The sequence below is a fragment of the Nicotiana tabacum genome, chromosome 10 (genome assembly GCF_000715075.1).
Source record: "Nicotiana tabacum cultivar K326 chromosome 10, ASM71507v2, whole genome shotgun sequence".
NCBI lineage: Eukaryota > Viridiplantae > Streptophyta > Magnoliopsida > Solanales > Solanaceae > Nicotiana > Nicotiana tabacum.
The window spans coordinates 62797352-62824015 of NC_134089.1; the positions used below are offsets into that span (position 1 = coordinate 62797352).

Consider the following 26664-nt stretch of genomic DNA (forward strand, 5'->3'; position numbering starts at 1 on the left):
GTTGGCTGACCCTGATTCTATCCGCAGAAGGAAACACACACACACACACACACACAGAGAGAGAGAGAGAGAGAGAGCGATGGAGAGTGCTAGAGAGAGGGAGAATCAAGAGGGAGGAGACGATCGACACAATCGCCGGCCTCCGACCAGCAAAGAAAAGAAGAAAAGAAGAAGAAGAAGAAAAGGAAAGAGGGAGAGAGAGAGAAGGAGAAGGAGAAAGATCAAGAAAGAGAAGGAGAGATGAAGAGGGGGAGAGATCTTACTTGTGATGCATTCTTTCCGGCAAGGAGTGAAGTGGGAGAAGAGGGTTTGCAGCGATAGTCGTTTGATTAACAAATAAAATAAAAAAAATATTAAATAATTATGGTTACTAGAATTGAAACAATATTCACAATATACTACTAGTATATTTAATGATATATATTAAGAAAATATGAGACAAATTTATCTAAATTATCCTAAAAATTATAAAATAAAATTATCTACAATATAAATAAAGAATTAAAAGTTTCAAAAATACAGTAAAAGAGTGACAAGGTAATTCTTGATAATCTTGATCGATAAATAATTATGTGGACAGTGACTCAATAATGTTTTTTAGAATTCATCTATTTAACTAGAAAGAACAAAAATAAATAAATGTAAAAAAAATGAGAAAAGTATGGACAATGAAAATTTACTTAAAACATAAAATAAAAATAAACAAAAAAAGTAAAAAAGAGTGAGAAGTATTTCAATGAAGAGATTTTATTGAAAAGAACAAAACTAAGAAAAATAAATTAATACAACAAAAAGATTTAGACAAGGAAAAAATATAGTAAAAAAGAGTAAAGAATTATTAGTACAAAGAATAAAATAAGAAAGAAATAAAAAAATAACTACAAAAATAAAAGAGCGCAAAATTTTATTAGAAAGAGAAACAAAGTAAAAACCAACAATAAAATGAGAAAAAAATAAAAAGAGTGACAAATAATTTTGATGAAGAGATTTTACTAAAAAAATAAAATTTAAAAAATAATATGCAAATACACAAAAAAAAATTAAGATAAAAATAAAGCAAAAAAGAATAAGAGATTATTATTAGAAAGAACAAAAAAGAATAAATAAAAATAAAAAATATAAAAAAATAAGAAAAACATAAAAAATGCAGAAGAGTACGAATTTAGAAAGAAAAAGACAATGAGAAACTAACAATAAAATAGAAAAAATAAAAAAAGTGAAAAAACAATAAAAAAGTGAAAATAAAGCATGGAAAAGAAATAAAGAAGGGAAGGGCCTTAGGTGAAACTTGGGCAGAGAAGGGAGAAGGTATCCGGTAATAATTTTTTAAAAGGAGCATATTATGTTAGTATATTTTAAAGAAGTGAGCATTGCAGTCATATAAGTATTATAAGGGGCTCTTAGTGTCTTTTTATGAATTATAATCTTACAAGTTCGAAATCAAGAGGCTTATTAGTTTATTTTGAAATTTCTTTTCTTGTTTTTATTTCTTTAAACATTTAACAAAAAATATATAACAAAAATCTTTCACAAATTTATTCAAAGAAATCTCCATAATAAGTTACTATTGTTTTAATCAATGATGAAAGTTTATTTTGTTGTCAGATTGCTCTGAAGTAGGACAATTGTATATAATATTGAGTGAGTTAATTTTCATAAAAAATATAAATTAAAAAATATCCGTAAACTTACTTAATATTTAGAGTGCTTATTAGTATAAGTTTTTGTCTTAAGTATTTAAATATAAAGTGATAACGAGCCTTTTTTCTTGTACAAAATGTATGCTTTAGTTGAATTTTTATGCTTTTTTTTCAAGTTATCATAATTATTACGTAATCTTTTTGCTCGATCAATTTGTTTATGTTAACTTCAAAGACGAATAACCCGAACCAAAATCCAAATAAACCAAACCGATTAAATTTATACCTTATTTAGATAATGTAAATCGTAATATGACTACTTTCAAAATTTTTGGCACCCAAAACCTGTAAATTCTGGATCCGCGGATAGATTGGAATTTGTTTTGGAAAAAATTATACTATTATCTATTGGGACTTGAAAAAAGAAAATCTTATTGGAGGGTTTAGGTTCGTGATGTGCAAATGAGAAACTTGGAGCTGGAATAGACCCTAGAAAGCGGGTCAGCGGAAGGATTGCTTTAACACCGACCGACGCGACCCTAGACAACAGACGTCAAGCAACACTTTCTGTGCTGAGAGAGTAGAAAGCATAGTGCCTAATGCACTACTATCTCTTTTCTCTCTCACACAGAAAATCTTATTGAAAACAATGGCGGTAGGCGGCGGCCGTACTTTGACAGCTGATGACTTAGTAGAAAAGTCGCCGCACGATAAGCGTCTCTACAGATACATGCAACTCCCTAATGGCCTCTGTGCTCTTCTAGTTCACGATCCTGATATTTACCCCGATGGACTTCCAGAACATTCCGAAAACGAAAACAACGAATCCGAAGAAGACGAAGGAAGTGAAGACGAAGATGAAGAAGAAACAGAAGATAGCGATTTTGACGAAGAAGAAAGTGACGGCGCTGATGAAGAAGATAGTGAAGTTAAGGACAAAGGGAGTAAAGGTGCTTCGCAGAAAAAGGTCTGTTTCTTTTAATTCTAATCGACTATTGATTAGGTATATGTTGCTATTCAATTTTTTTTTTTTTTTTTAAATTCTCAGTTTATTTGGTGGCATTTTGCAGGCAGCAGCTGCAATGTGTGTGAGAATGGGCAGTTTTGTTGATCCTTATGATGCTCAGGGTCTTGCACATTTTCTTGGTTAGTTTTGCATATTATTATTATATTATTAAATTACTTTGTGTTCATAGTTCGTGTGGTGGTAATGCAAATCATCATTGATTGAAAACCCCTAGAGAAGCTAATTGATTATATTGTTCATCAAGAGTACAAGTTGTTGACTCTTGCTTGAACGTTACCTAAAAAATACTAGGCGATTTCTTTCCATCTACCTAAGCTGCAATTACCGGGTACCTGTGCTGGGAGGTAGCAGGTATCTTGTTGCATAGTCAAAGTGCATGCAAGCTGGCTCGGACACCATTGTCATAAATTTAAAAAGAAGCTTGGACATCTACTTAGTTGATCATAAATTAGGATGGTTTTTCAATAGTACTTGACTAAGCTAAGGGTTTCTCTAATCATTTATTGGAGAGGAGTGGAGTGTTGAATGGATTAGCAAGCACGACAAGTGTTTTAACTGTCAAAGGAAGTGAAAAGGGAAAACTGAATGCTATTTACTATCGTGGTCTCGTGGGTAAAGATGATTGAGGCATAGTGAACAAACCAGGTGTAATAGTTCTCTCGTATTAGTTTGTTTTATTTGTTGTTATGACTTGTGGAAATAGTGGAAATGGCAGGCCTACTTCTTGTTGGAGAAGCATGTGGAGACCTTGCAGAGTGGGTAAGTGAAAAGGGGTCAAGTAGCGTATATTGGTTTATTGAATATTCAAAAGGTGGAGAGAGTCTAATTTTTATGTACTGAGAATGGCAAAGTAAAGGAGAGATTTCAGGAACCTAAATAATGAACCGAGAGCTGCTTGGCTACCTATTATGCAGTGAGAATAGTAATGGGAGATTGGAGGAGAAGTAAAGAAAGAGAAATAGCAGATTGAGAGTTCTTTGATGTCATTTGTGATTTGCACGCTAACGCAGATTGACGAGATTTTATTCAATTGATTGTTTTTGAAAATTGAGATGTTATTCCCTCGAGAAGATAAGCTTTAGCTGACATGCATAACTTTTATGATGATTTGCAATATGGTTCCATATCGAGATTTATGAACAATAGCAACTTCTGTAGGGATGTTAGCCCTTGTTAGAATTGCAAAGAACTAAAGCAAGGTTAGTTCATAATTGGTCAAGAATCAACTCAAGGGTCCAATCTCCTATCGAGTTCTTTATGCTCTAATCACACTAGACTCGTGCATATTACTGTGATCTCGGCTCATATGCACCCAATAAACCAATTGTTAGTGTTCCCTTTTTAGTGTTCTTTTTGCCGAGGGTCTTCCGAAACAGCCTCTCTACCTCCACAAGGTAGGTGTAAGGTCTGTGTACACACTACCATCTCCCGACCCCACTTGTGGGATTGTATTGGGTATGTTGTATTTTTTAGTGTTTCTCTTTTTTCATTTCATATGTATGCAATTTCCGGTCCGATACTTTCATTGATTGCACCAAGAAGGTGCCAATCTGTACAGTAGAAAAGGACTATCTCTTCCCTTAAACATGTAGGGAGTTCAAAAAGTTTATAAAATATTTCACGTTTTGGTTGTACTGCGTGTTACACCCAAGGGCCAATAATATAGCAATTGCAAGACCCTATATTTCATTACAATTTTTCTATGCCTGTTTTAAAAAAACTCTGTTGCTTCTTTCCTGCCACAATGACCAAAAAATGCTGAAATGGACAGTGTTCCATATGTATTACAGTAGTTGTTTCCTTATCTTCTGCGACCGCCTGCTCTGTACTGCTGATTTCGGTTATGCTGGAGCCACCCATTACACCCCAAATACATTTAGGAACAAGGTCCATACTTCCCATGAATATGAACAATGCAAAAGTAGGTGTGCAGGGGATTTGCTGTTAGATTCGCGCAAAAGACCTCTGCTGCACAGTTTGATGCCCCTCCTATCTTTCAAACTCGTCTTATGCTCCTTTACCATTGCCTTTTTTTTGAATTATATAGGTCAGCTTGATATTACTGAACCTTGTCTGGAAATCAAGCACAGCTTGCATATTAATGAACCTTGTCTGGAAATCAAAGTTTGAACTCCTCATTTTCTTGGCTTGGCGTTTTTACACTTGCAACTTCTTTAATGCCAGACATCCACTACTGGCTTTGGAGCATAACCATATTGAAGCTGCATTGTTAGAATTATATATCACATGCCACTTGGTTTAGGACCTAAAAGAGGTTTAGTTCACATTGATTTGAATAAATGTGTCCATATAAAAAATCAAATAAATTATTGATAATTTAAAGTATTGATTGCCCTTAATTTGTTCGTTTTTGAGTGAAGTGACTTGTACCAAGTCCCGAAGGGACTTCCTTACTTGGGCAGATTGATCTCCTTTTTTCTTTTTTGGGAGAATCGTGCATCTCGAATGATGCTTTATAATCATATCAATCAGATAGTTTTCTATGGCTAATGTGATAAAACACTAGGCACCATAATTGCAAAGATCTGAAAAGCTGCTGGGGTTGAAGCCGTGAATACTACTACTTGGCTTATTTCTTAAAGGATACCTCTTTCCATTTCCAAAAAAATTGTTGCAAGATGTCCAATTCATGGATGAACTTTTAACATATTGTTTAATCATCAAATGGAAGTTTGATTTATGATCATGATGATTGAGCTCATGAGGCACTTAAGCCAAAGTATGATTGTGTTGATGAAAATTAGAGTAGCATTTTCTGTTTGGTGGATAGGAGAGAAGGAAAAGGATGGAATGTCAAAGGATTTCCTTCTCACTGTTTCATTTGGAAGAAAAATAAATAAAATAGAACACTTCTATTTTTTGTAATCGTGAAATCTCCGAGGGCCAGCACACTCACAGTTAGAAATTCAGCCGATAATTGGCCTGTCCTCTATAGTCCACCCTTTTCCCCTAGCAATTACTAATTGAATGTGAGGCGATACAGGTTTTCCTTTCTTCCCTACCTTCTTTTTTTGTGTTTTCTTCTTCTTAAACCACATTAGTAAACAAATATTCTTATTTTTATCTGCAATTTCCTTCTTTTATCTTCTTTTCCTCCTATCCAAACCAATTAATATTAAAATTCAACTTTCTCATTCACCAGTGTCAATAATGCTGGAGACCATATCGCACAACTGACTTTGGCAATTTATATATTGATATAATGCATCTTGACCCTCAAGTAATTCTTCATATTTCTTATGCATTCAGAACACATGCTATTCATGGGAAGCACTGAATTTCCAGATGAAAATGAGGTATGTTGTTCTATTCTTGCTTCTGGATATGTTTGTTGTATCCTTTACTGGGTTATTGCTCAACCTCACTGAAATTGTCATCCTTTCTTCCCATTTACGTTTTCTTTGCAATTTCTCACATCTCATGCTAATTTTAAAGCATCAAGAAATATGACTCCATGGTGCAAAGTAATGAAGTGCCAATTCTCAAGTCAGTTTGAGAATGTGGATCTCTGTTTGACTCTTTTCTTTGCTAGTATGACAGTTACTTGTCCAAGCGTGGAGGGTGTTCAAATGCATACACAGAAACAGAACACACCTGCTACCATTTTGAAGTTAAGAGGGATTGCCTTAAGGGTGCCCTGAGAAGGTAAAATGCGTGTTTTATATCTCATTTTAAGTTTAAGAGCCTCTAACATTAGTTACTTATGTGAGTTATCTAATGAAACTAGTCTCGTCTGGAGCATCTTTTTTCTTTTTGTCTTTGCAACTTCCTATATGTTGATGTAAAAATTACTGCTAAACCCAAAACTTAGAGAAGTTCCTTTTTTTTTTCCATGTCCTTTTGAACAATAGGCCCTATTATGTCCTGACATAATGGCATCTGACAGTCATGTGCGGTGCATCATTCTTACCACACCCCAGAAAGTTGATGCTATTTGCATATGGCTGTGTCCTGTGTGTCTGGCGCAGTACAAGGAAAGATGCTACAGGGTGCACAAAAAAGCAGCAGATGCCTGATACGAGTCAAAATATGATTTTTCATTGAAGCTTAAGCTGGAATTATAATGTCTGTAAAGATTATACATTTCCAGCACATGATCTTTCTTAATCCCCTGATAATAGTTCAAACACAGACAAGTGAAGTTATTCTATCATGGTATGGTTTTCTTCTACATGGTCGTTTTTTGCTGTTAACTTCTTTGGATCGTACTGGTGCAATGTGGACATTTGGAACTTGACCAATACTGTGTCCCAAAAGTTCGACTTTCTCCGATTCGTCCCTTGTGGAAATACTTGGGAGTTATTCTTAATAGGAAAACTTTGACCTTGATTTGCCATTTAAATAACTACTCTACTTTTTCACAGAAGAAGTTGTTGTTTCAGTACTTTCCACATAACCCTGATATAATCTTTTGTTTCTGATTGGTCAAGTATGTTTAATTTAAACTTAAATCTTGAATGGATGGAGTACATTAAGTAGCTTTTTCTTCGTCCTCTCTTAACTTTATCTTTGAAGGTGCTTATCACCCCCACCCCCTCAAACAGAACGAAGCAACGTGAAAGGTGGTTATTCATCCTCTCACTATGTTTCCTTCTCAGGTTTTCCCAGTTTTTCGTTTCACCTTTGGTTAAAGCTGAAGCCATGGAGCGGGAGGTACAAGCTGTGGACTCAGGTGTGCAATACTATAATTTTGTTAATCTCATCAACGGACACGTCTTACCAACTTAAATGCTGTTATTTGACACTTGGGATACAGAATTTAATCAGGTCTTACAAAATGATTCCTGCCGCCTGCAACAACTACAGTGCCATACATCTACGCCTGGCCATCCCTTTAACCGGTTCTTTTGGGGTAAGTTTACGACATCAAAACCATCGCTTTATTTCTTTTCCCTTTGGATGTAATATTGATTATCTTTTCATGATCTTCGCATGACTTTGTGAAGGGAATAAAAAGAGCCTTGCTGATGCGGTGGAGAGAGGAGTCAATTTGAGGGAACAAATTCTAAAACTATACCATGACAACTATCATGGTGGATCCATGAAACTGGTTATTATAGGGGGAGGTAATTTTTTGCGATTCAGAATAGTAAATTCAATAAGTTATGATATACTATGTTTTAAGGCTAAAACCCGCTTCCACAAGGATTTTGTTGTTAGATGACGAGTTTGAGTCAGAGAGTATTAATCCCTGTACAAAACTGGTCTCAATACACATACTGGCCACATTAGTGTGGATAATCTCCACTCTGGATGCTGTTAAATTCTATTTTAAAATCTTCCATTAATATGTTTCTGATATGCTTTATTTTAGCTTGTCCCACATATAGTTATGGAGTAGCTACATAACTTTTCAGTGCAAGTTGTTGCGTGCTAATTTTAATATTTCTGAATATTGCAGAGTCCTTAGATATCCTTGAAAGTTGGGTTCTTGAATTATTTAGCAGTGTCAAGAAAGGTCCTCTGGTAAATCCAGATGGAAGAACTGAACTTCCGATTTGGAGAGTTGGCAAACTTTATTGGTTAGAGGCAGTTAAAGATGTTCATATCCTTGATTTATCATGGACGTTGCGTTCTCTCCGGAAAGGGTACTTGAAAAAAGCTGAAGATTATCTGGCTCATCTCCTTGGCCATGGTAAGTTTTATCAGAGGTGTTATCAGTTGTTCTTTTGGCTTCATAATAAGGATATACTGCACTGCACCTTGTTATGCATAATTATTGTATATTGGCTTGCTTCTCTCCTCTTTATTTTATTGTTTTCAGGCTGCAAATTCTGTTAGCTTTTTGCTTGCAGTTGGTTGACTGACTGTCATGTGCTCAAGTGCGGTCAACCAGCATCATAATTTGATAAATGATACATTAGTAAGACATCATGCTGGGCTAAGAGAACACTATCATATAAATATAACGCTCCATGAAGCTGATTTAGATCTGAAGATCAGCTTTACTGTCTCTACCTCTTTATTTTCTGTTTGGTATGTTTATTTATGTCACGTTCATTATATTTGTAATTGTAAATATTGATACCAGCACCACCATGGTGCTGATGATATACTGTTACCTTTCTCAATAAAATTTATGTCATATTCATCGTTTGAGTTCTTTTTGGCTGTGACCTTAAAGTCACTAAGATATTTGTACTGTATTATTGTTATCACACTTGGATTCACTAGCACATATTTCGCTTGATGATTTTGTGGCTGGGAAATTCAAATTATGTACTTGTACAAGTGTGCTTTAACTTAGTCAAAGTGGTATCACATTTTATTGAGATCTGACCATTGAGAAAAATATAATATTTCAGAAGGAAAAGGTTCCTTGCTCTTCTCCCTAAAAGCTAGAGGCTTGGTAACATCAATTTCTGCTGGTGTTGGTGATGAAGGAATGCATTGCTCCTCGTTCGCATACATATTTGGCATGTCAATACATCTAACTGATTCTGGCTTGGAAAAGGTTGTTTACTTTGTTTCACCTATTTTTCTAATCATTACTCTATATTGAACAGTGTAGTCAATTGGCATACTTCTCATAATCACTGATGCTTACAGAGATTTTAGGATAAATTATGTGGAATGACACAATTTTCTGGTGATGGATGTTAATGTTGTTGATAGACAGGAGAAGTATCTTCAGTTCATTATATTAGATCCTTAGTAGTTGTTAGATAGATATGTAAATAACCCTAGTATCACATGGAATAGGAATAGCATATGTATTGTGTATAGTTATAAATAGGGCTATTGTAAAACACTTAATAGAATATCAACAATATATTTTTCTCCCGTGTTTTCCCACATGGTATCAGAGCATAGGTGAGAAAAAATCATTGTGTGTCATTCCAGCGACATCCGGGAAGAAATAACTCAGTCACCTCGCAATTTTCCAGTGGCATAAGTGACTGTTTGCGTCAAAATTACTATTTATTAGTGTTGTACACAAACTAACACCACAACAAGGTCTGCCGTAGTCCTGCGACCAAACCCCATAAAACCCCATTGCAAAAATCCTACCCATGTGCTCTCACGCGCCGGACAAACATGAAAATTTTCGGCGAGATCTGTGCACGCGCCGGTGCATAAGACCTCTTCCAACTAGTTTCTAACAAAATTCCTTCAGGATAGTTTACTCGTAGTGATAATGAGTCCACCAGTACTATTTCGTACATATTCCAGCAACTTTGGAATTTTCCAGCGAGCTACAGTGTTTTCCGGCGAGAACAATATTTTCCCAGATATTTCTTCAGTTTTCCCGCAGGAGTTACTGATTTCCACTATTTCTAGTTAAGAACTTGGTTTCCAAGGTCGTCTTTCCCTTTCCAACTCCATCTAACTAAGAGTAAAGAAAAGTTTCCCATTCATCTTCTTTTTTAACTCCAGCTCCACCACGTACAACTTCACCACCTATAGCTCCAGTTTCATCACCTAGTCCAGTTCAACCTTCTATAACTCCACCACTCCTGACTTATCATCGTCGTCCACGCCCGGCATCGGGCCCAGCTGATTCACATCCTCTACCTGACCCTGCTCCTACTGCAGACTTGTCTCCTCCTAGTCCACCGATTGCACTTCGGAAAGGTATATGGTCCATGCTTAATCCTAATTCCCATTATGTTGGTTTAAGTTATTATCGTCTGTCATCACCCCATTATGCGTTTGTATCATCTTTGTCCTCTTTCCCATCCCTAAGTCTACAGGTAAAACACTGTCTCATCTAGGATGACGACATGCTATGATTGACAAGATGTCTACTTTACATATGGGTGGTACTTGAGAGCTTGTTTTTCTTCCTTCAGGTAAATCTACTGTTGGTTGTCATTGAGTGTATGCAGTTAAGGCCAGATTGATTGACTTAAGGCTCGTCTTGTTGCCAAAGGGTATACTCAGATATTTGGGCTTGATTACAGTGATACTTTCTCTGCTGTGGCTAAAATAGCATCATTCCGCTTTTTTCTATCCATGGTTGCTGTTCGCCATTGGCCTCTCTATCAGTTGGACATTAAGAATGCTTTCTTTACGATGACCTTGAAGATGAGGTTTCTAAGGAGCAACCTTATGTTTTTTTGCTCAGGGGGAGTCTAGTGGCCTTGTATGTTGGTTGAGCTGGTCCTTCTTTGGTCTAAAACAGTCTCCTCGAGCCTGGTGTGGTAAGTTCAACACAGTTATTCAGGAGTTTGACATGACTCGTAGTGAATCTGATCACTCTGTGTTTTATAGGCATTCTGCTTCAAATCTCTGTATTTATCTGTTGGCTTATGTTGACGATAAAGTAAGTTGAAACAATATCACTTTCAGACTGAGGATCTGGGTAGATTAAAGTATTTTCCAGGTATTGAGATCGCTCAGTCTAGCTCAGGCATTAGGATCTTACAATGATTAAAAAGGCGCTCACTTCATCGCTTTAAGCGAGAAGCGAAGCTAGGCGGGAAGGGAAGCGCTTCTGCTCTTTGAAGCTACTCTGGTACGAAAAAGCGACCGCTTCTCTGTAAAAAGTGAGAAGCGGTGAAGCGAGAAGAAGCGAGAGAAGCATACGCTTCTGTATTTAAAATTAACCCAAGCCCTATTTTATTAAAAAACGAGTTTGTAAACTATAAACGCTGTCTGGAGTCTTCAACAGCAGCGAGACTAGGGCTTTTCTTCAACAAGAGCAGCGATTTCTTCTTCTCTTCTTCATCAACTTCGGATTTCTGAAATTATCTCAAAGCATCAAGGTTTGTTTTTCTTCTTCTTCAAGACTTCAACAGTACAGGTATGTTCTGTCTTCTTCTTCTACTTTTGATTTTCAGTCTTCTTCTTCTTCTTTTTCTTTTTCTTTCTATACATCCAAAAAGTAGCGAAATGCTGGCAATTTTTTTTTACCTTCGGTTCTTTCTCAGAAAATTTCTGCCCAATTTTTCCAGTTTCTGCCCCATTTCTGCCCAATTCTTAGTTCTTATTGCCCAATTTTTATATCCTTTATTCAGAGGAAGGGAAACGAGGCAGCTACTTTGTCCCTAGTTGATGAGGAAGAAGTTGAAGAAGATGACGAGCAATATAATAATGATAGTGGAATACAAGAATTTGACAATCTTGTAGAAGAATAGGATGCTCATTTTGTGTTTTAATTGATGCTACTCTTTAGTTTTTTAATTAAAGTACTGAACATTTGCTTACAATTACATGTGTTGTCTATGCATTATTTATTTAAAACTTTTTTTTCTAAATTCCGCTTCACTTAAAAAAAGCGAGCACTTCGCTTCTCGCTTCTCGCTTTTCGTGAAATGGGGGTTGTCGCTTTTCCTCGCTTCACGCTCTTCACAACACTGGGATCTCACAACGAATGTATGCCCGAGACATTACTGAGGAGACAAGAATGCTAGGCTGTAGACCCGTTGACACTCCTATGGATCTGAATTCTAAACTTCTGTCAGGATAGGGGGAGCCGCTTAGTGATCCTACAAGATATAAGCGTCTGGCTGGTAAATTAAATTACCTCACTGTACTAGACCTGACATTTTCTTTCTTGTGAGTGTTGTGAGTCAGTTTGTGGATTCTCCTTGTGATAGTCATTGGGGTGCAATTGTCCACATGCTTTGGTTTAGAAAATTAGCTCTGGGCAAAGGATTATTGTTTGAAGATCGAGGCCATAAGCAATTGTTAGATACTCAGATGTTGATTGGGCAGAATTACCTTATGACAGACATTCTACGTCTGGATATTGTGTTTTAGTAGGAGGTAATTTGGTGTCTTGGAAGAGTAAGAAATAGAATGTGGTTGCTCGGTCTAGTGCAGAAGCAGAATATCGAGCAATGAAACAACATATGAGCTAGTTTGGATCAAACATTTGTTCAAGGAGTTGAAATTTGGTGAGATCAGCAAGCTGGAACTTGTGTGTGATAATCAAGCTACCCTTCATATTGCATCAAATCCGGTGTTCCATACTTCCATCAGAGGACTAAACACATTGAGATTGACTGTCACTTCGTTAGAGAAAATATACTCTCGGGAGATATTACTACATTGTTTGTGAAGTTGAATGACCAGCTTGCAGATATTTTCACCAAGTCCCTCACTGGTCCTCGTATTAGTTACATATGTAGTAAGCTCGGTATATGTGATTTGTATGCACCGGCTTGAGGGGGAGTGTTAGATAGTTATGTAAATAACCCTAGTCCCACATGAAATAGAAGTAGAATATATATCAATAATAACCCTAGTCCCACATGAAATAGGGCTACTGTAAAACACTTAATAGAATATCAATAATAATTTTTCTTCTGTGCTTTCTCACAGTGGCTCAAATCATGCTTATACGAGAAAACGAACATTTAGGTACCGGATCCATAAAATCCTTAAGAGGGAAATTATAGCTTTTTGATTAACAACAATGCCAATATCTCAATCCTAAGCTAGTTGGAGTCAGCAATATAAGTCCGCGCTAAACATGGCTTCATTGAGACCCCTAACAATCTAATGTTTGAAGATTTGGGTTCTCTAGCATTAGAAATTCATTACATTTTCTTTTGGCTTACAAATCTCAACATGACTAAAAGACTCTTGACGAACTAAACCTTAATCAGAACTAGTTGATATCACGCTATTTTACGCTTGTTCTTCGTGGACTCCAATGGAATGTAGGTCTTTTGAGACTATTCTTTTCATGTAATTTTATGTTTACCTCTTCTCCTTTTAATACCTTCAATTACCACGGTTTCAAACTCACAGGCCGGTGCTATTGGAGATCGATGTAGAATATGACCGTACGATCTCAATCTACCTTCTCTCTTACTTTTCTTTTGGGGATAATGGTGGTATCCAGATTATTTTGCGCACACCTCAACTAATCCACTTGGTACCTGCTACCAGCACAAGTACAATGCACATCTCCCACCAAAGATTAGGCAGATGATAAAAAATCATTTAGTGTTTTTTTTCCTGCTAGGATTTGGATCCTAGTTTTAGGGCCTTTATTCCCACTTTAGATACAACAACAAATCCAGTGTAATTCCATAAATGGGGTCTGGGGAGAGTAGTGTGTACGTAGACCTTACCTCTACCTTATAGAGATAGAGAGGTGGTTTCCGATAGACACTCGGCTCAAGGAATATATATGTATATGTGTGTGTATATATATATTATTGACAGAATATTACATTAATTAGTATTTTATGTTTATTAATTTTAAATAAAGATAAATTTTATACATTCAGATGTTGAAAAACAGTCTTAATCATTTAATATTTAGTTCTTAATACACATCTTAATATTCATCCTTGCTATAAATAAGTATATTATCAAAATAAACGACGACAAATTTTCCACTTTAGATAGTTTATCATTTTATCCCATGTGTGCTCTTGTACCGTCCACTATGTGATCATTTCTAATCTTGTGTAAGCTTGTCTGACCGCACATCCATCTTAACATTTGCATTCTTGCGACACACCTTTAGTGTGTGGATACGTTAGACCTTATGGGCTTAACATTCGCTCTTCAACGAAACTTATACCTTTTCATCAAAAAAATAAAATAAAATAAAAAAAAAAACAAAAACAAAAAACCATTGGCTCTCTTATAACTATTTTATTCTATTACACAAGGGGATAGAGGAAGGGGCAAGCAGAAAGGGGACAGTAAGAATTGAACCCACACTTATTATGAAGGAAATTCTCACAGGTACCACTAAACTATAAACCTTCCCAAGTTAAATGAGATTGAATCGATACTCTTTCAGATGCCTGAAACTGTAGCTTTCTCATCATCTCCACTAATTTTAGTAACCTACAACTATATCTTTAGGAGTGCATAATCATCTATATTTGTCTTGATTGGTGGCATTAATATTAATATGTAAATATTTCTTTTATACAGATCTTTGAGATCATTGGCTTTGTCTATCAATACCTCAAGCTCCTACGTCAAAATTCTCCTCAAGAGTGGATATTCAAGGAACTCCAAGATACTGCAAATGTGGAATTTAGATACGCGGAGGAGCAACCTCAAGATGATTATGCTGCAGAACTTGCAGGTTATCTACCTTTCCTTGTGTATTTTCTGAGTCTCTTTCTGCTCTCTATAATATTGAAATTGACAGTTGGTTAATTCAAACTGTTGCATGTTGCTAAATCTATTCTTTTTTTCTTTTAAATAATTTTTTTTCCTTCTACATATGTGTTCTAAGCAGTAAGCACTCTCATATAGTGTTCTCACCAACTCAAAGTATCCATTAAATAGCACAAGAGAAATGTTTCCTAGAATATCTTACTTCTGGAAAGGAAACATCAGTAAAGAAATTTTACTTATAAAAAGACATTAGCAAAGATATTTAGGAGATTTTTAAAAATATACAGCTCAAAACAACACTTTGCACCCATGTCGCTGCATATTTCTTTGTTGCTCGGACTCTTCAAAAATATTGCCGGGTGCGGTTGGATCCTCTAAAAATAGTGTATTTTTGGAGGATCCGACACGGGTGAGACATTAATTTTGGAGAGTTTGCAACATAGCATATTTTCGTTTACATAAGCATAACCAACATTTTTTTGCAACAGTGTTTATACACCCTTATACATTATTATACTGTATTTACACATTTAAATAATGTATCTACCTTGTATAAAAGTGTAACCAATAAAAACAACATTGTATAAAATGCATGAAATTGTATAAAAGTGTATAACACGTTGCTAGCTGTATAGATGAACTTCTTCGAGTTCAGTGGCAATTCTTGTTCAAAATCAGTCTAATAAAAAAAAAGGCGGTCCGGTGCACTAAGCTTCTGCTATGCGCAGGGTCCGGAGAAGGGCCGGACCACAATGGTCTATTGTACGCAACCTTACCTGCATTTCTGCAAGAGGCTGTTTCCACGGCTTGAACTCGTGGCCTCGTGGTCACATGGCAACAACTTTACCAATTATGCCAAGGCTCCCCCTCTTCAAAATCAGTCTAAATCTTCATGAAAGGACTTGAAATTTTGTAGACAACCTCGTTAGACTATTTTCAACAAGTCTAAACAACACCTGCTTGAAATTTCACACAAAAATCGGTTTTGAAATTCAATCCCACTTCTTCAAGCTTGTTCAACAACGGTTGGTTACTTTTCAATCTGATTTTCACTTCCCAAATCTTACAAGATCAATACTCTAACCATGATTTGAGCTCCAAACACAAGAACAAATCAAGTTTTTCAACTAACAATCAATAGGACTCACAATTTTCAGATTCAACTTTGAAGATATGAACTAAAAGATTTTAACAATGGAGATTCCAAGACTTCCCCTCCTAATCCGAATGCAAAAACACGGATGAATTCGCTGCTTGTCTAGAATTTTCCAGATTTGTGTGGCGGTTAGAGAGGGGAAAAGAGGACATAGAAAAATCAATCTGTTCTTTTACAAATTGTATACAAAGTGGGTTATATCGGGTAATGTTGAATGAAATGAAGAATGTATTAACACGTGCATCGACATAGGGTGTACAAATCTCAAGAAATTTTAGGATAACATGAGGTAAGCAGTTGAAGGTGAGGGGTTTGGAGCAACCGTTTAAGCACAATTGGTTAGCCGAAAACTTTACTTTGAATATTTCATTTATGACAAGGAGAAGTCTCCTTCGTTTCCCATAGCCCATAGGGTTCAAGAAGAAATGGAGATTAGCTTTGAACTCTTTCCTTTAGAATTCTACCTTGACTAAAAGAGACAGAAGTATGAGTGCATGCTACTAGCAGGAGGATGGAATAATCAAGGTTCGAGCAAGCAAGGCCAAACACGATAGTTATCTCAGGGAAAAAAAAGAGAGTATGCTCACCCTTTTGATGGGGGTTGCAGAGTAGTTGGTTGTCTGCAACAAACTTTTTATTTTATCTGTGGGAAGTTGTTCAGAATCTCTTTCATCCTTTTCCTTCTTTATATAGTAGGGTCTGATGTGTAACATCGGAAGTCTTCTGTATCTCAATCATATTTCTCGTATCTGCTAATATAGTTTCTTTGTTGCAGAGGGTTTGCTTGTTTATCCTCCCAAGCATGTCATTTATGGTGACTATGCATATGATCTTTGGGATCCAGAGTTTATAAAGTATGTTTTAGATTTCTTCAGGCCCGAGAACATGAGAGTTGACATTGTAACGAAGTCTTTTCAGAAGTCAGATGGTAACTTCCACAACTCATTTTTCTTAGTACTTCAAGTTTAAAGTAGCATGTTTGTCCTGTAAAAGATAGCTTTGGTACCGAATTCTGTTATCAAGAAAAAGTGTAGACATAGGGTTTAAAAAGGTGTCTGGTGATACTTTCTTCAGGTTATAGCTTAGAGTATTGATTCAATTGACTGGAAGAAGGATTTGCCTGGAATTTGTTGTGATTTGAGCTCTTTTGTGTAATTTCCATTAGTTTATTTTATGTCATGATAATGCGGGATATGCATTGATATGAAAAACTGCAACTAAAATAGTGCATGTAAAGCATTCAAAAGAGGTGGGGGGAATAATAAAGAAGAGTTCAAATGAAATTGGAAAGCTCATCAGCTCCTTGATCAGAAGGTTTCTTAACCCAAGAGGATAATCTAAATGGATATCATGCTGTAAATGGTAAAGATTCTTTTTTCGAAAAATCCTCTATATCTTTTATTCGGTAGACCCCAGTCAGGCAAATCAAACTGTCTTCAAAGCTCTGCTCTTCAAGGCTTATGATGTTAGGTTCTATGCCATAAAAGATGGTAGAACATTCAAAAGATGATTAGCTGATCCTCCTCTTTCTTACAAAGATTCAGTTTTTTATTTTGTTTTATTTTTGATAAGTAAGAATCAGTTTGCTAATCTGAATCCTCCGAATTGAAGATTATACCAAAATCAAATTATCCCAGTATATGCTGTCCGTATCAGAATTTGAACCTCAGAGCTGTACTACTTTTCCAAATATGTTTCCAAGAAAATGTATCATTAGACTTGCTCCAAGATATGAAATTTGCATTACTGGATTTGATAAAGAAGATGCAATAAGTTGGGCTTTTGCAGATAACTGATCCACTTCCCCGCCCTACATATCGTATTCAGATAAAGTTTGCAAGTAAAACTTCACTTCATGTGCAACAATGTGATCTTTGGTGAAAGCACTTGTTCTCTTATTGTGTTTTGTATCTGATAATATATATCTATCCTGTACTGCTGATGCATGCATTGGACACATTTAATTTTTAGTCGAATGAGCAGAACTCCAGAGGCACCTCAGCTTGCACTCCATTTTGTTTCTGGGACACAGCTTCATGTTTATACCCGTTCTCCTTTCCATTCCTTCCCCCTCCCCATTTTGAAAAAAAGAAAGCCATAACTTATACACTGAATTGTCTCTTTTATTCTTTCTGGGTTTGCCCCTTTTCTTTGTGGTTCTTAATGTCCTCCTTTCTCTCTCAGATGTTCAGCAGGAACCATGGTTTGGATCACGATATGTGGAGGAAGATATTCCATCTTCTCTGTTTGAATTGTGGAAGGACCCTGACGAAATTAGTGTCTGCTTACATTTGCCTGCGAAGAATGAGTTTATTCCATCTGATTTTTCAATACGTGCTGAGAAGGCTAACTGTGATTCGAAAAACGCTAAACCACGATGCATACTTGAGGAGCCTCTGATGAAGATCTGGTACAAGCTAGATAAGACATTTAAGCTTCCTCGTGCCAATACATATTTCCGTATCACACTAAGAGGGGGTTACGGTAATTTGAAGAATGCCTTGCTGACTGAATTATTTATTCACCTTCTAAAAGACGAGCTGAATGAGATTATATATCAGGTTATTTACTTGATTGTTCCCTTCTACAAATATGAACAACTTCTAAATTGCTCAATTACATAAGAACTACTAAGAACAGATGTAATACCATCAAATTTCTCTTAATAGTGGTATTTTTAGTTGTTGAATTATTAATATTCCTTCGTGGTATTTGGCTGTTGTTGCATCTAAATGCAGGCTAGTGTGGCTAAATTGGAAACTTCTGTTTCTCTATATGGTGACAAGTTGGAACTTAAGGTCTATGGCTTCAGTGATAAGCTTCCGGTTCTTTTATCGAAGGTTTTGGCAATGACAAAATCATTTTTGCCCAGGGATGATCGCTTCATGGTATATGTGAATGCTTTGAACATGCTTCTTTTGATTTATGTTTTCTTCAATTTTGCTTGTTCTTTTGCTTGGATCTTATGTTTCTCGTCATTTATTGTTGCTGTTCTTTGAGAATATGGGGGACAGAAATATAAAGGGATGTGGCAAAAGAGTTTTCCTGAAATTCACTTCAATTACTGAATTTTTGCGTCGCTGTTTACCCATCAGAAACAAAACGAAATGATGTTTTTTTTTTGTGTGGGTATAGTTGAAGGAAGAAAATGTGGAAAGGTTTCCATTTCTTCTATACTCTATTCTTGAGTAGTGAAAGGATGGCTCTTTGATGATCCTTGGCTCTTTCATTTTAACTTGCTCGTTCACTCTCCTCTTAGTGAATGTTTCAATTTTTGAATGTGTGTGTAAAGGTAGCGTTTGGAAACTGTGTCCAGATTGTTGTTATGTTTTCCCTAACTTTTCTAATGAAGGGGTGTCTTTGGGGAGTTCCTAGAAAGGCTTTTCTCCTGATCCATGCAAACTTAGCAAAAAATAGGGCTCAATGAAACAAAAAAGATCTTTATAGGCGATACCAATTAGTTGGGAATAAGTTTTAGTCATGTTAGTATGTTTTTGGTTCAATATTTTTAGGAATCTTTTAGTGTTGTTAGAGATTTATATGCCGGTAAAAAATATTGAGAAATGTAGTACCTTATATTTTTAATTTCAAATTATTTATATAATATTGGACGAAGATGTGCTTAAATGGAGCATTGTGGACAGTCAGGCGCATGTTGAATGGGCTTCTATGTTTAAAGCCTGTCTTTGTTGCTGAAGACCTTTCTGGCTTCTTTGCAACAGTAACTGTTTAGTATCTTTAGCATAAGCTAAATGTGTTGCATGCTTGAGCATACATTCGCTGTCTGTGATAATGATTTTGCTCTAAATGAGATTTAGGTGTTTTATTTCTTGGCTTCTTGCAATAAGGGTGAAGTTTGACAGGTTATCAAGGAAGATATGGAAAGAACTTTGAAGAACACTAACATGAAACCATTGAATCATTCATCATACCTGCGATTGCAAGTCTTGTGTCAGAGCTTCTGGAACGTGGAAGAGAAGTTGCTCTTGTTAAATGACCTGACTCTCGCTGAGCTGAAAGCTTTCATTCCAGAGCTTCTTTCCCAGGTATGCCAGTTAAAGTTTAATATCTTTAAGTGATCTGTAAATTGTAATTGACAGTTATATGTGAAGGCCTTGACCTTTTTAAGAGCCTTATTTTTTTTTAATGATGTTATTAGTGAATGGTTGTGTATATATGCAATAGTTGAAGGCGAAGGCACGTTGTATGTTCTTAGATTAAGCAAAACTGCAAAAGATAGGATAAAGGTTTCGGTATCATGTTTCTTGGCTAATTGTTGCCTCGAAATGACTCACAATGGATAAATGAGCTGAGAAATAATACTCAAGGTTACTTACCAAAAGATATGACTGAATGTACTATTTATTGCAAATTCTAATAAAGACCAATGGATTTAGCCAGTTACATCGACGCAACAGTTTTTAGCATTTTACCATGCAACTACTGATCGACACTTTGATTAGTTCCCTGTTGTTGCATGCTACACCTTTAGCTCTTTGTTACTGAAAAATTCTGTTGGCAAGGAACATTACAAGTTATGTATTTCTAGGTTATTGATATTTACAAGGGACATATCTGGTAACTGGAGGATCCACAAGCTGGAAATGAAATCATTTGGTCTTTTGGTGTTCTTTCATCTATGAAGATGAGAGGTCTATGGAGTTTATGAGAAAAATAAAAATCACAAGCAGAATGGTAAATCTAAAGAAGGCCCTCTGCTAAGGCTGGGGTATGACATTAACTACGGTAGCTGCATGTTTGCTAGAATCGATAAGGATGTCCAGCAAATGGAAGAGAAATATTACGAATACTTACTTTGAGTCTGGCAGAAAATGATAATCCACCTTTTAGTTTGACTGTTTATTGGCTGATGCGGGGTTGTACACAGGTTGCACTTCACACGATCACTCATTTCGTGCCTTGTGACAGATGTCATAAAAATGAAGAGTCTAGAGGGCAAATCATTTGTCACTAACCTCTCTATTTTTGCAGCTGTATATTGAGGGCCTTTGTCATGGCAATTTGCTGGAGGAAGAAGCACTAAACATATCAAACATTTTTAGAAGTAATTTCTCTGCACAACCGCTACCATCTGAGATGAGGCATAAAGAGTATGTCATGTGTCTTCCAGCCGCAGCCGACCTAGTCAGAGATATCAGAGTAAAAAATAAACTGGAAACAAACTCTGTGGTTGAGGTAATTAAACATGATTTTTTATGCATCCTTCTCTTCTTTTAATTCTCTTTCTCTCTTTTCTTTTCAGTCTTTTTGGTTCCTCCATAAATCCGATGAATCATGTGATCTATGCTTTTTTTGTCTGCAGCTGTATTTTCAGATTGAACCTGAAGAAGACACTTCCTTGATAAAATTAAAAGCAGTAACAGATCTCTTTGATGAATTTGTGGAGGAGCCACTTTTTAATCAGCTAAGGTATAATGAGACTGTTCTCTCTTGTATGACCACCTGTTGAGGCTTCAATACGTACTGATATTGCAGGTGTATCGTTTGATTCTTCTCAAGCTCCAAACCGTCCTTAATAGTGAGAGAGTAAATTAAATACAACTTTCTTGTGATAAGTGTTTCAACTCATATTCTGTGAGTCTGACATGCTTTATGTGGAAGCCATATTGTTATACATGCTTTACCTGGAATTTTCTATAGTTCCTTTGAATCCGTTATACATGCTTTGCCTGGAATTATCTATAGTTCCTTTGAATCCTGACCCACCTTATGCCTCTCTGGTGGTCAAGTATTTTCCTTCCATGCATCTTTGATATTTTCCAATTGGACCTTTTCTGGACGTGTTCATCATATTTCATTACCTCTTATACACTCTGAGTGACTCATCTTCAAGTGTTCTTATGTTATATTAATTTTAGGTTATCTTTTTTATTTTCAGTCGCTTCCTGTATCTTTGAGAACATTTTTTATGTGTGCTTTTATCCTGGTTATGTGTGAACCAGCAAACATGTCCATAATCTGTTTGCAGTTATGGACTTCTACCTTAAGGACTGTCACTTGATTGAATCTACCTTTTCTACTCTGAAATAGGACAAAGGAGCAGCTTGGTTATGTTGTTGACTGTAGTGCACGTGTAACATATCGCATAATGGGGTTCTGTTTCCGTGTTCAGTCATCTGACTATGATCCTGTCTACTTACAAGGGAGGATTGACAACTTCATAGATGGTGTGAAAGAGTTGTTGGTAAGCTTAAACTTTAGTTTTGGTTTGAGTTTCGTGAGTAGCTCTATGCTTTATTTAACTACTTGCCTCTTCTGCTGCTTTGGGTTTTGTCATAATACCTTTTCGAAAAGCAGAAGATGGTTCATAACACATGTTTTGAAATACCAAATTGTACATTGTGTTGAGATATATGTTGCATGGAGTAGGATATTAGTAGCAAGTGCTGCTGTTTGAGGATGTTTTGGAATTAGGAATTCATGTGTGCACAATAAGGATTATGGCTAAGATGAACTAAGTTATATAGGATCTGAAACTTCCTAGGTAGGATTGAATTGTTTAGTTGTTGATCAGAGACTTTGCATATGCCTAATGCTATTCATGACTAGGATATGTCCCAAGGTTATATACTTGAATCTTAATTTACGTTATTCATTGGGTACTGGGATGGGATGAATAGGAAAGTGTTTCTGATGTTTGCACGGCTGCAATTTGGCGATGTTTAATTTCAGGCACATTATTGAACATTTTTCAATTGACAGGACGACCTCGATGATAAATCTTTTGAGAGCTACAGAAGTGGGTTGATAGCAAAACTTTTGGAGAAAGATCCATCGCTCGCATATGAAACAAATCGCCTTTGGGGTCAGATTACTGATAAAAGGTATTTGGTCTATGCCATGTTGCACAATGCTGGGCATCTAGATGTCACCTATTAATAACAAAGAGTTTTGGAATGTGATGGTGCATTATTTTTTGCAGTATATCCTAATATTTTAATCATAATATAGTTAATGTAAACATCTAGAATCATGTAAAAGTTTTTTCAATTCAAAAAATGTTGGCACCGATATTTCTTTATTATCTTTTTAGTACGGCGAAATCAAGTTTGCAGGATGCTCCCAGTCACCTTTCCCAAGGTTAAGATCTCCTAACTTTTCCATCTAGCTACACCACCTTCCAAGGGTTTTCTCCAGCAACGTCAAGCAGATTTTCTTTCTGAGAGGCTTTCAACTATGCTCCCGATGCTACCTATGTGGTGAAGAAACTGAGACAATCAACCATTTTTTTTTTGCACTGTAGGATTACAGAGCAAATATGGAGGATTTTCATTAATCTGAAAGGGATCATGTGGGTAATGCCTCGGGGTATACTGGATGTTCTAAGATGCTGGAGCCAGTGGCGAAGCCAGGAAATTCAATAAGGGTGTTCAAATTTTTAACACCCTTTGCCAATGAGCTATGCAAGGGTGTTCAAAGTCTATTTTTAATAAAAAACAAGTAATAGTTTACCTTATACAGTATAATTTTTCGGCGAAGGGTGTTCAGTTGACCACCCTTAGCCCAACATAGCTTCGCCCCTGGCTGAACTCCGCCAACATTTACCAATGCCGGAAAGAGAGATGGAAGTTTGTCCCACCCTGCATTTGGTGAACAGTTTGGTTAGAGAGAAACCAAAGATGTTTTGAAGACAGAAGAAGCACTAGCAAGAAATTGAAAATGCAACGTTTAGTCCTTATCCACTTTTGGTGTAAACAAGACTATCTGGAATATCCAGAATCCATTGTTGAAGTTTTAGGAACCTTATACTACAGTAGGGAATCTGGATCTTCCTATCCCACTTTTTGTATATTTGGGTGACTGTTTTCCCCTTAATGCAGTCTATATTTGTGTATGTATGTATATATATATACATATGTATATATATATACATATATATATATATTACTTTTAAAAAAAAGCTTTTCAATTCTTAATGTAGCTTATTATGTTATGAACATGGCAGTACACTGTAAGTTGTAATAATAACGTAGAAGCTTATTATATTTTTGTTAATGGTAATATGCTAGCACAGTTTATAATTAATATGGTAATTTATCAAAGAGGTGATTGTACTTTGCTAAACTGTATTTGGGCGGAGGTTGATTTGCTGACAATATGTATGTATGTATGTATTCACATGAAGTATTATAACGTAGTATGCCCTCATATATGTTACCACAAACTGGATCGGAATCAGGCTAATTCAACTCCAAGTAGCTAGCCTTTTGCTTTGTCAAATGAAAATAGAAAAAGAAATAGCTTCAATTTTAGAATGGACCTCATCTCTGTTTCACTGATTTCAGGTACATGTTTGACATGTCTGAGAAGGAAGCAGAGGAGCTGCGGAGCATCCAAAAAAGTGATTTAGTTGAGTGGTACCATACTTATTTAAGACGACCATCCCCCAAGTGCCGGAGACTCTCTGTTCGGGTGTGGGGTTGCAACGCTGACTGGAAAGATGCGGATTCACCTGTAGCATCTGTGCAGGCCATCAAAGACCTTACTGCCTTCAAGAAGTCAGCCAAGTTTTATCCAAGCCTATGTTGAGAGCTATAAATTCCTATGAACTTCCTGTATCATTAGTTTTGGCTAGTTAATTGTCGTCTTGAGGTCTTTGTTTATTGTTTGAATGTGCGGAAAACTACTCAGGTCTTGATCATAGAATATCTGGAAGACTCATTATTTGACAAAACTTTCAATAAACCACTGCGTTCATTGATCGATAGGGGTAGAAATTTATAGTGCATATTGTAAGTTCTTCAGATTCCATATGGAAACTTGTTTTCCATTGGGTTTTCGTATTCAAGATAAGCTGTAATTGAAGTGTGGAGATTCCTGCACCTACTCTCTTTTGAGCGTGTGTTCTTTAGCATCTTCAGTTGTGCCCCTCGCGTCTTTGTGGCCGCTGTTGTAGGTTAGGTATTTATCTGAAACTTCGGAACCTTTTCCCAAACTTGAGGAAATATGAACATACAAATTTGCCGTGTTCATGCTCGATGTCCTGCTGAGGGTTTGTAACTGCTAATCACATTATTATTCTCACATAGGTGTTTGTGTCACTCATTTTGCTGAGTTCAGTAACACTGTTGAGTTATTTATGAAGTGGGACAGTAGTATTCATCGAATTAACAATGCTACTGTTACAATTGCTTGGTACTTTGTAGTTTGTGTTGTGCATGGCTAGTTAGTTTCTGCATTTTAATGGCTAATAATTAGTTAGTATTTCTGGATCACCAGATGTGGGATTTTTCTAGTAGGTGCCCATGATACTAGTAAGTATTGAGAAAAGGCTACATCTATTGTTGAAACCTATATTTTGTAGACATCTTAGGATCAACGGAAAACATCTTTTGTTTTTAGACATGTTAGAATCCAGGAAAATCTTTCCAGCTTTGTTTTTCCTAGACGTGTTCTATCCAAGGATATCTTTCCAAATCACAGTCCATATCGTGAGCTTTTTCTTACTGATATTGTGATGCCGTAAGAAGATGTGAAATGTCGGAATTCCGCAAGTAGATTACATATTGCATTTAGGGGGGCCAAACGGGCGGGTCGGGTCGGATATGAGCGGGTCAAAATCGGTAATTTAAAAATGGATAAATTATCTGACCCGACCCATATTTGAGACGGATAAAAAATGGGTTTATCCGGCGGATAATATGGATATCCATATTATCCATGGCTTCTTAAATATGATCATTTATGAGAAAATTCCTAGTCTTCAAATTTGAGGAACTCCAATTTGAGGCTTTCAAACTTGTGGAACTCCAATTTGAGGCTTTACAAATATAAAAGTTAAACACATTAGTTATCCATTGGTTATCCATTTGGTTAACCATTTTCTAAGTGGATAATATGGTTCTTTATCCATATTCGATTTGTTTTTAAATGATTCATTATCCAACCCATTTTTTGATGGATAATATGGGTGGATAACTATTTTCTTTTACTATTTTGCCACCTCTAATTGCATTCATGAACTTGTTTTCTGGTAACCTGTCACTAGTTTTAGGATGGTTAGAGGCTGATGTTGTTGGACAGGAGAAAACATCAACTATAATTCATCTATAACCTAATTGAATGCTGTGTTGGGCAATTTCTAGCTGCTTTAGCAACCAAGTGTATGAACAGAAAGTGCACATGGTGGGCTTATCATCATCATGTGGCTATGTATCACAAAGTCCTATTCTGTTTGCCTGTTATTTGCCCAAACAAAGCATCCAAATCTGTCGATTTCATGTCAGTTTGACACTACAGCAGATGTCTTTTTAATAAACAGGACCCTGCCTCCCCTGTCAGTATTTAATTAGCAGAACAGAAGGTGGATAAAATCCATACGGCTTCTGGTTGGGACAAATTGTGTGACGACGTGGTGGTCTTACACGATATAAAAACAAAGTTTGCTGTGTTATATTAAACAGTCAAAGTCTGAGATACCTGTATTTCCAACTTTTGTTTGGGGTCGCGAGAAATAGTTGAACATAGTCCTTTATAATTTGAATAGAACACAATGACCTTTCAAAGATCTTTTGTTTTATTATCTTCGCTGTGGATGATCCAGTCAGTGTGCGTATGAACGAACGGATTCTCCTTTCTTACTCTTCCGAGGATGGTTCAGGGGGAGCCGGTTCCGCCTCCGGCTGAGGAGGGAAATTTCAATCGATACGCGGTAGCTTCGACGAGCTGGGACGTGGAAGTGAAAACCCTAAACTTTAAACCCTACCCTTCTTTGCTACTCACTATCAACTCATCTTCCCCGAAGCGGAACCCACATATAA

The 26664-nt window shown here is 36.3% G+C and overlaps 1 protein-coding gene across 3 annotated transcripts; it reads left to right on the plus strand.

The window, feature by feature from the left end:
- The first annotated feature begins 2017 nt into the window (after positions 1-2017).
- Positions 2018-24726, plus strand: LOC107776904 (nardilysin-like). 3 transcript variants are annotated; one of them, XM_016596855.2, is made up of 19 exons: positions 2018-2607; positions 2711-2786; positions 5938-5984; positions 6221-6333; positions 7287-7360; positions 7445-7540; positions 7635-7754; positions 8090-8323; positions 8994-9142; positions 14536-14692; positions 16659-16811; positions 18068-18444; positions 18622-18771; positions 19747-19929; positions 20876-21079; positions 21207-21313; positions 21935-22088; positions 22607-22728; positions 24190-24726. In XM_016596855.2, the coding sequence occupies exons 1-19, from the start codon at positions 2290-2292 to the stop codon at positions 24431-24433; spliced, it is 3078 nt and encodes a 1025-aa protein (XP_016452341.2). In that variant the 5' UTR covers positions 2018-2289; the 3' UTR covers positions 24434-24726. The 3 variants fall into 3 exon arrangements, with proteins under 3 accessions (XP_016452341.2, XP_016452343.2, XP_016452342.2); XM_016596857.2 differs by having other exon boundaries at positions 6229-6333; XM_016596856.2 differs by lacking the exon at positions 24190-24726 and adding an exon at positions 23148-23902.
- The last annotated feature ends 1938 nt before the right edge of the window (positions 24727-26664 follow it).